Source organism: Arachis duranensis, unplaced genomic scaffold (assembly GCF_000817695.3).
Source record: "Arachis duranensis cultivar V14167 unplaced genomic scaffold, aradu.V14167.gnm2.J7QH unplaced_Scaffold_232527, whole genome shotgun sequence".
NCBI lineage: Eukaryota > Viridiplantae > Streptophyta > Magnoliopsida > Fabales > Fabaceae > Arachis > Arachis duranensis.
Genome location: NW_026264853.1, coordinates 243,073 through 252,790, shown reverse-complemented (window position 1 = coordinate 252,790; position 9,718 = coordinate 243,073). Strand labels below are relative to the sequence as shown.

Sequence of the window (9,718 nt, the reverse complement as noted above, 5' to 3'; positions counted from 1 at the left end):
CCATCTTAGGTTTGGCTGGTTATATAAGATAAAACAAAAAGTGAAAAAATACATACTCCATTAACCTTCATAGTTTATCTATGAACATCTGCAAAGAAGCTTGAAAGGGAAGGGAAGAATGGGTCCAAAGCGTGGTCAGAAGGTGGTGATCAAATCCACCAGGAAAGTTGTCCAAGAAAGTGTTCAAGTTTCGATTGTGGGCAGCAGCAGCAAACGAACAAGAAGAGGGAACAACAAAGATATTCAGACAAGTGACGAGGTTGTAGGAGAAGAAAATGTGAGGATTATTCCAGTTCAAGAAGTGACTCCTCAACCCAAAGATGCAAGCACCACCACTGTCACTACTCAACAAGACGACCAAGGAGAACAAGAACATAATGCTGAAACAGAAGAACAAAATATTGACACTACTGCCACAGCTGTTTCTCAAAAAGAAGAACCCAAAGAGCCATCATCTAAAGAGGATGATGAAAAGAAAGCTAAGACCCATGAAAGGAATGATGGTAAAGGGAAGAAGAAGAGAAGAAAGAGGTCAAGTGGAGAAGGATATAAGAGATATGTGTACATGGTGTTGAAGCAGGTACACCCTGACATGGGAATTTCTTCACAGGCCATGACTGTTCTGAATAACTTGATGGGTGACATGTTTGAAAGGCTAGCTGATGAGGCTTCCAAGCTAAAAACATACACAGGGCACATGACATTGTCATCAAGGGAGATTCAAGGGGCAGTGAAGCTGGTTCTGCCTGGGGAGCTTGGAAAACATGCCATTGCTGAAGGGGCCAAAGCTGTCACCAACTATATATCCCATGATGCCTGATATAGGCCATAAGTTGAAGCTTTCTTCTCTGTGTGAACTTGTTGTATAGTCAAGTGTATGTGTACTGTGTGTATTTTCTTTTGTTTTTGCATGTTTTAGGAGTAGATGTGAACAATATGCTTTCCTTTTATGTTGGAAACTGTGTCACCGCTTTAAGATTGTAAAAATCTAACTGCTTACTATCATGAGAGTGTACAACATTTTAAAGTTCCTTTTTCAAGCATTTAGTAACAAAGGTTTAAACAACAACACGACTACTATAGTAAAAAAATTACTAATTGTGAACACCAAAACGCTCTACACACTACCAACGGCAAATGCAACTTTACATCATAAGTATTATAAAATTTGAAACCAAGTGAAGGAAATCCAATCACTCAAAATCAAAACCGATATTTACTTTATTTATTTCAGAAACATGGCCCTCAAAAAATTGCCATCAACTGTTCCATTGTTGCACTTAACAAGTTGACATAAATACAGGTAATCACATCAAGAAGCAAAAGGACGGAGAAGGACATCAACTTAAAAATAAGGTACCTGGAAATCTCCAGGAAATAAAAACTTGTGCAGATTCTGTAATTTTGGCTATATGTAACCCCTTTTTAATGTCTAAACTATAGTATGGAATAAGCACGAATTACTTCAACAACTGGTGCTTGACACATTGGACACTTCCTTCCACTTCGGTGCAAATCATTAGCACAGTTAGAACATGTGCACATATGTCCACATCTGCAAGGAAAAAACCAAAAAACAAAATGCTTGTTAAGAGATTAAATTCGAGAGCAAAATTGGCTGCTGATGTATCAAAATGATACTGAATAGTTTACCTGTACAAGAGAGAATCAATATTGCTTTCGCAGCAAATGCAGCAAACCCCTTTCCTCACGCATTCCCATTTGGATTTATCATCTGGTGAATCATGGTCACGTGTTCCTGTGATTAAATCAATTCAACTTGGTCTTAAAGCTAATGAATTAATGAATGATACAGGTAGAAAGACAAAATGTGGGATTGAAAAAATGTATACCTGATGAACCAGTTGAGCGATTTAGGGCCGCAGAAACCTCTTGTCTTATTGAGCGTTGCAACTCAAGCTGCATATCCATGCAGGTCTCCAGCATTCTCTGCATATTGTTCATTCTTTGCTGTAGCCTAACCATGTCAACTCTCAAGTCATTAATGACATCCCATTCCTGGCAAATTTCGAACCAGAAAAGATTACTCCCATAATAACACAAATATATGACATTTTAATGATTCATTAAAATCTAAATACGATTTCATGATTGAATATTACTCCCTCCGTGTTATTCTTACTGTATTCAAAAGGTTTAACAGATAAAATTGATGTGCCAGATAAAATGTGTATCAAGATGCATTGATCTAGATATACCAAAATTTTCACATGGAATATAACGTTATCTAATATATGTAGTTAATCTTACTTGGTGAGACAGATTTACATATGATAATACACAATAATAAGATGGAAAGGGTGGACAACTTAGTCTCAAAGATTATGGAGGCTAAAGGAAAAGCTGTCAGTCCTACAAATTAACGTACCATTCCTAGGCGTTGATTATTTATATCATGAGGTGACCATCTGTCATGACGTGAGCGGCGGTGATCCCATATCGGCGGTGGCGGAGGTGGCGGCGGCAAGGGTTGACGACCAAGTGAGCTATTAACAGCATCCTGAGTACCAACAATCGGATCCCTGTTCTGTTGCTCAAGCTCCTGTGCTGCCGAGGGAGAGAAAGGGGTGGTTGTTTCTTGCAGCTCCCACTCAACGTTAGCATGACTCTGCCTTTCAACGTATGATTGTATCAACTGATCAAGGCTTTCACGAAAACTGCTGCGAAGGAGGTTTGAGACACTTCTCCTGCAAACAGAAAAGAAAACTTCGTTGAGAATCACGTATTTCAATTTTAAACAGCGCTAAAGCCCAAGATACTCGAATACATCAAATTATCATAATCATCCCGTATGATTATTATTCATGTAATACTTCAGCATTTATATTTTTAGCAAATACCTATTCTCATTATTTTTCTCTAATCATATATTCGTTTTGCAATCTTGCCTACTTCAATTAAAAACAGTAGATTTGTTACCCTTATTAACCATGACGATATTCAATTGTGTGTAGTTGTATATTATACTTGATATTATATATTCCCGTATCTTAATCTTAAGGTTTAATATTACTATCATATTTGCATCATTTTGTATCCAGACACTTATCCATACCCATTACCCTTACAATACAGGCTGAAACTCTTCAGTCATTTCTACGTACCTACTTAGCAGTTCCCTGAGTTCGACACTGTACACATTGTCATCTTCGGGAAAATAAAATCCATGAATTCTACCAACTGGAGCTGCTTCATGATCAGAAGGTCCTCCCAACCAAATTTCTACAGCCTCTTGAAAGCCGCTGTCCTCCTGCCACACTTCAGGCCCTTCCTGTAGGCGAGAATTTTCTCCATCTTCATTTCCGAATGTGTTTGGAGGTAGTTCATTTGATGAGCCACCGAGTTGATTATTGTCAACACCATCCTCAGTGCTACTCCATTCAATGCTAGTTTGATGCCAGTCACTTCCTTCATTTTCAGAAATAGCCTCTTCTGGTTGCTCTACTTCTGGAGCAACAGATACATCCCAATCCACATCAGCAGCAATATTGCCCTCTATACTATTGCTGTGATGTGATAAGTAGCTTTCATTATCGGTTATACCACCCAGCTCAGATTGCTCAATATGTACCTCATTTACCTGCATATTGCTATCTCTACCTTCAATTTGCAACCTTTGTTGGGTGAGGCCACTAGAAGCATCTTCAGTATCCATAACAACATTTTGTCCAATGCTATCGCTGCCTTCAACCTCAACACTTGAAGCCAATGCCTGATCAATTTCATTAGCATAAGCACCAGAATCTTGACAGTCTAGATTCTCATAAGTAGATTGTTGAAAACAGTTTTCCCTGCCAGATATGCCAATTCCATCACTTCCATCGTTATTAGACTCCGACTTTTTAGCATGTACAGATGGGACTGTTTGTGAACTGCTGGCTCCAGCATGTTCAATTGCATTAACATCACCATCAGTGTCAGATGAGGCATCGGAAACGTTGCTTGTTGCTTGACTGCAACCAGTATTGTCCTTTCTGGAAAAGAATCCTTCCCTGTTCAGAAGATAAGTTAATGTCATTAACACAAAGCATATACGTAATATATGAAAAATGGGCCAATAACAACAAAGAACAGTTACATTTCCTTTTGGTTTTAGGAAGAATAAAGTGAAAAGGTTATTATTAAGAATTTCAGCCACCAGGTAAAGAAAAGAGGGGAGACTTCATAATATGACATAATTTTTAAATGATTCTCTAGCACCAGTTGTCATCACTCATCAATCATCAATTTGTAAAAATAACAATGGGAAAGCAAAAGAAGTCACGACTAAGCAAGTAGTGAGAGAAAGAAAGAAATACACAAGCATTTACATGTGATAGGATTTGAAGTTTCTTCTCAACTTAATGGTATTAAGAACTGGCATACCTTAGACCTGATACAGTCTGTTTTTGCCTCAATAAACCTAATTCACTTTCCGCAATGGAAGTGGACCTGTTATTATCAGTTGATCTATCATTTCTCAAGAACCTGCCTCTAAGCAATGCCTGAAAACAATTTGAGAAACAATCATAAACTGCAAGAGCAAAGCTCAGATACAAATCACGTCCTAGACTTTCAATTATTCTTCTAGTTCTTCAATCCAAAATTTCTAAATTATTTCTACGAGATTTTCTGTTCTATAATACACACTACAATACTCCATAGAGGCATAGACTATCTCTGCAACTAAACCATTTCACTTCATCTTCCCCCAGAAATAATGCATAAAAAAAATGTGTTTTTGCTCAAGGTGGAACTAGATCAAGTATTTTACCAATCACACACGAGAACAAATATTCAATGCACACACTTCATTCACATATTCTGCATACTGTAAATATAAAAAATATATATTAAAAAAAAAGAAAGCGAAAAGAAAAGATACAGAACATTTGGGAGACAACCTGAATGCGATTGCGGTGGGGGAAACGGGATACAGCCCGGTGTTCAAACAACTCCTGAACTTCTCTTTGCCTTTCCACCTCAGCCTTCTTGAGCATATCAAGCAGAACCTGCCGGCCACGCAATCTACGGATTCCCCTCCGTGTATGCTCAGATTGGCCCTCATGCTGATTAACAACGAATCCATCCCGAACACGTTCAATTTGGTTACCGATCTCCGAAGATTGATCTTCCCTGTTTTCACTAGAAGACACAACTCTCTGCTGGCTACTCATCTGTACCCACTCCCTAATGATACTCACCCTCTCCTGCTCAGTTTCCCCAAGCCACTGTCTCCTTGAACCACCACTTCCTCTGGGAACATTTGATGCACGATGATCCCCAGNACAATTAGAATTGCCTAAACCCTCGTGTTCATCGTCACGAGAATCATTCTGACTTTGTGACTGTGACCATGTTTCTGATTCATTCTCACCCGAAATTGCATCTTCTATCATATGCCCTTCACCTTCTCCTCTCCGAGAGGCATCATCCTGCGACAGGTCCGAGATCAATCCATCACTCCTCTGCCTAATTAACAACTCCCCAGACCTCCCCTGAACTTGACCCGCCATGTGTTCATCCTCGATTTCTCGCCACATTTGCAAGAGGGAAGATGAACGGGCACCTCCCCTCCCTCCTCCATCCCCTCGCCTACCTGATAACTGAGAATGAGACTCCCTAAGAAGTGTAGAGTCAATCACAGCCACACTATGCACACCAGCAATAGCCATCTCTCTAATTCAGTTTTTTCCAACAATGCACGCAACTGATACAATAAAAGATCTCTTCACTTCAATTCAATGACAAACCACCATATTCAAGTGCATTAAAATTTGCATAGCAGAGTAAAAAAAAAGGAAAATCAGTGGCCAGTTGAGTACCAATAGGCACATGAAGGGGACCAAATTTTTCCAGCTGAATGTATTATTAATGTTACAGCTAAACTACACCTTAGCCTGCCAAAATAGTAAACAAAATTAAAAGGCATAAGTGCAAAATAACAAAAAAAGACAGCATTAAAATTACGAGAATTGAGAACTCTATGTGTTTGTGTGTGAGAGAGAGTGAAGAACGATTTTACCAGTGAAATGAAGTGAAGTTATGCTTTTGGTTTGTGAGTAAAGCAAAAGAAACCTAACTGTTCTGTGAAATGAACAAAATTCACAGACAGAGAGAGAGAGAGAGAGAGAGAGAGAGGGAAGAAACGGTGATTTAGGAAACGAAGGAATGAAAGGGAAAAAGGGGACACGTCAACGGCGGTGATGGAGAACGGAGCCGTCACATTAACGTTTTTCCGAAGGAGTCATCATTGTGTGAGTGTGTGACATGTGGCGATATCTCGATTTTCTTATTCCGGCAAATTGACGGCAACGTTTACGAATCTTAAATCCAACGTGAAGTTTCACCTTTCACGCAAGCCTTAAACGCCGTCGTTTCGAATTTTCGGTCTATGATTATGCATTCTTCCCAACCTCACGCTTTTTCTCTTTTCTTCTTTCTTTTCTTACCTTTTGTTTTTTCTTCCTATCAAACTATATATAAACTTATATAGTTTGTTGTGCCTTTTACATAAATAATTTTTCAATTAAAAAAATAGGTCCCAGTCAAATATTCAAATAATGCATCATAAATTTCGTCAATGATACTAATCATACTGTCATATGTTTGTATTTTAGTCTTACCATATGTTGGATTTAATTACTGGTGGTATTTAATTCTTATATCCCTAAAAAGTAAGGTTCTGGCACTGAATTATTACTCACGTCAAAGACAGTGGGCATGGCAAAATTGACAAAATATTAGTGTGGGGGTTAGGTTAGGTATGAATTGAGGAAAATACTTGGACTAAAATATTCAATTCAATATAAAACAAAATGAGTTGAAAATTAGTTGTGAAGAAATGGTCTTAGTGCCCAATTAATGAGAGGAAAAGCTGAATCAACTAATTTTTAAACAGTATTAACTTTATTGTAGTCAATCAACTAACCGTCACAAACTATTTCATATAAATGAATTTAATTTTTTATAAAAAAAATTATACTAATATATTTAATCAAGTATTGTGATATAAATATTGTTGACTGCTACATTTACTCATTTAACAGAAAAAAAAAGAAAAATATATATATATACTTATTTAACTCTACTTAATGGAATGTCAATATAAAATATAAAATACGAAGAATATTAGAGCATTATCAGAATTTATTTATTTTTGTTATTAATTAATTATTAATATTTAAAAATATGATATAAAATATATTATTGAATTACTAAACTAAAAAAATTAAATTAATGACTAAATAATAATTAAAAATAATAAATTTTAATAGTTCTTAACATTTTTCATAAAATATTTTGTATTAGTTGCTATTATAGTAGTTATAGTATTTCAACAAATTTTTGTTAAAACTAAAATAATATTTTTTTTATTATTTATTTAGCAACGCTTTTAAAAAAAATGCTAATTTTTTTATCAAAATCTAAAAAATATAATTTTAATTTTAATAATACTTGTATAATTATTATATTCATCATAAATATAGATATATTAGAATTCACTTTATATATATATATACACGATTGAGAACTTTCATTTCAAATTCTTAAATCCTAAAAAAACCAAAAATCTAAATATATTTGATATGTTAAAATCAACAAATAATTTAAATTCTTTATTTATAAATTAAGATACATAAGACGATGAGTTAGGGTAACATATCTTTTCTTTTGTATTTATAAAAGTAAATATATTATTTAAATCATAAATGAACTTAAAACAAAAATATAAAATCAACAATAATATAATGAAGCTAACGAGCTATAACTTAAATGTTATAATTTTCTCATACTTATTTAGAGGTCGTAAATTCGAGTCTTACTTTTAATTTAAAAAAAAAGAAAATAATAATATAATAAAAAAATTATTTATATAAACTTCATAACTTAAAAGGATTCGAATAAAATTCGATTTCTATAATAAAATAGACGAATTCAGATCCTTTAAATTTTGAACTTTTACTTTAAATGATAAAATGTGATTTTTTATATATCTTTCATATTTTTTTTAATTCTACTTATAAAATAAATAATGAAAGATCACAATAAAATTTAAAATTTAAAATTTAGAGAATTCAAATCCAAATCAGAGATATGTATATAAAACTAAGTAAAAAAAAAAACAAAATTCAATTCTTTAAAGTTTTAATTCACAAGTTTGATTAGATAATTGTTGTAATCATGAGGTCATTGTTTAATATAATCTTTACTTATATCCTCCGAATCCGCAACAAAGTTCTTTTCATTATTGATGATTTTGAGCATATAGAGAATCCAAAAGTAAGGCAAATTAATCATCATCAATGGGGAAAGTTACACTTATCTGTAAATTCCGTGCCTCGTTCATCCTCCACATACTACAAAATTAGTGTAGCATGTGGCCATTAATTTAAACTAAGAGGGTTAATTATACTATTACTATATGCAATGGAAGATTAGAAAGGTAATGCCGTAATAATTAAGTTCACAAAAGGCTGTCCCCAACACAGAGACTTGGGTGGACGCATACCTCATTTTATATTCGTCGTTACTTTGTTCATCTAAGATATTAAAATCCATTCGTATACATATATAGATTCTAGTTATTATTATAATTAGTTAAAGAAGAAAAGTTCTTTATTTGGATAAAGGTATTCTAATTATTAACTTGTCTACCTAAAGCGGCTTCACCCTAATCATCAGCTTGCTTTATATACAACATATACAGCATAAGCTTTCTCCACTTTATCACTTTATATATATATCTTGTGCATTCAGCCTTCATTGGAATATTAATACATAAATAAATAAAAGCATTATTCTAAGTTCTAACAATCGGCTTCTTTTGTATTTTGGTTTTCTGTTTTAAAAAAATTATGAAAGGACTTAGATATTTGCAATGATGATGCAGCAAAAATTGAATCTTTTAGAAGTTAGGATAATATATTTGTACATTATTAGAATAACTATGATTTATTTCCAGCAAAACTATATAGGGCCCCTTGTCTGAGGGTATTCAAACCCTACCTTTTAGCCACTTGTTGATGATTGCCTATATCTTAGGTGACAAATTTCCCAACACATTGCATGCAAAGTCCTAAAGCCACGGAGGGTCATGTTCCTATGTCTCTAACCTCTCCTTATCAAATCAAAGTAATATAACAAATATAGATAAGCAATTTATGATTTTCCTAGTTCTTATTGTCTACATGAAGTAGATGGCACTCTCTTAATTATTTTCGGTTATTTTTGCTGGAGAGTCAACGTTCCATTCAGGTGGATGGATGGGAAAAATGCTTGTTACCCTTTCATGAATTTGATAGGGAGAGTTATTTTGTTTTCATATGTAAGCAAAAAGGGTAAAAGAAAAATAGTGACTACAAATAAAAATAAAAATGTGCTAGATATTTGATTTGATTAAGCCGCACAAAATTCAATAATATCTTTTATATATCAATCAAAGAAAGAAACAGTTGCATGAGGATAAATATCTATATAGTACGTAAAAGGTAGCTGGAAGATGTTATGTTTGGTAGCTTTCAGTTCCTTTGTATGAATTATTAATCTTAATTCTTATCTACTGGAGCTTCTTTTCAGCAAAACTCCAATCAACCTTAAACCCCACAAAACAGTTTGCACCTTAATGATGTAGGGTACATGGTACTTTCATCTCCAAAATTGAACATAACTCCCACTTTTTCTTTATCCTTTTTTCCCTTGAAATTAAAATGAAATG

At 34.3% G+C, this 9,718-nt stretch overlaps 2 protein-coding genes and 1 long non-coding RNA gene across 3 annotated transcripts; 1 reads left to right on the top strand and 2 right to left on the bottom strand.

Moving 5' to 3' along the window:
- On the top strand, positions 1-1,005 carry LOC127744255 (uncharacterized). The gene has a single exon (XM_052256535.1). It carries the CDS (start codon positions 119-121, stop codon positions 818-820), a length of 702 nt encoding a protein of 233 aa, XP_052112495.1. The 5' UTR covers positions 1-118; the 3' UTR covers positions 821-1,005.
- A 355-nt stretch (positions 1,006-1,360) lies between these two features.
- On the bottom strand, positions 1,361-5,289 carry LOC127744250 (uncharacterized; the record flags this gene model as incomplete). The annotated part of the gene is given in 7 exon segments (XM_052256530.1): positions 1,361-1,555; positions 1,654-1,759; positions 1,854-2,019; positions 2,390-2,708; positions 3,126-4,013; positions 4,387-4,505; positions 4,905-5,289. Coding segments are annotated over 7 exon segments (1,989 nt in total). The 5' UTR covers positions 5,178-5,289.
- A 5-nt stretch (positions 5,290-5,294) lies between these two features.
- LOC127744251 (uncharacterized) lies at positions 5,295-6,394 on the bottom strand. Its single transcript, XR_008005294.1, has 3 exons — positions 6,026-6,394; positions 5,826-5,900; positions 5,295-5,710 (listed from the first exon to the last, which is right to left on the bottom strand). It is a non-coding gene; the product is annotated as an uncharacterized LOC127744251 (long non-coding RNA).
- Between the last annotated feature and the right edge of the window lie 3,324 nt (positions 6,395-9,718).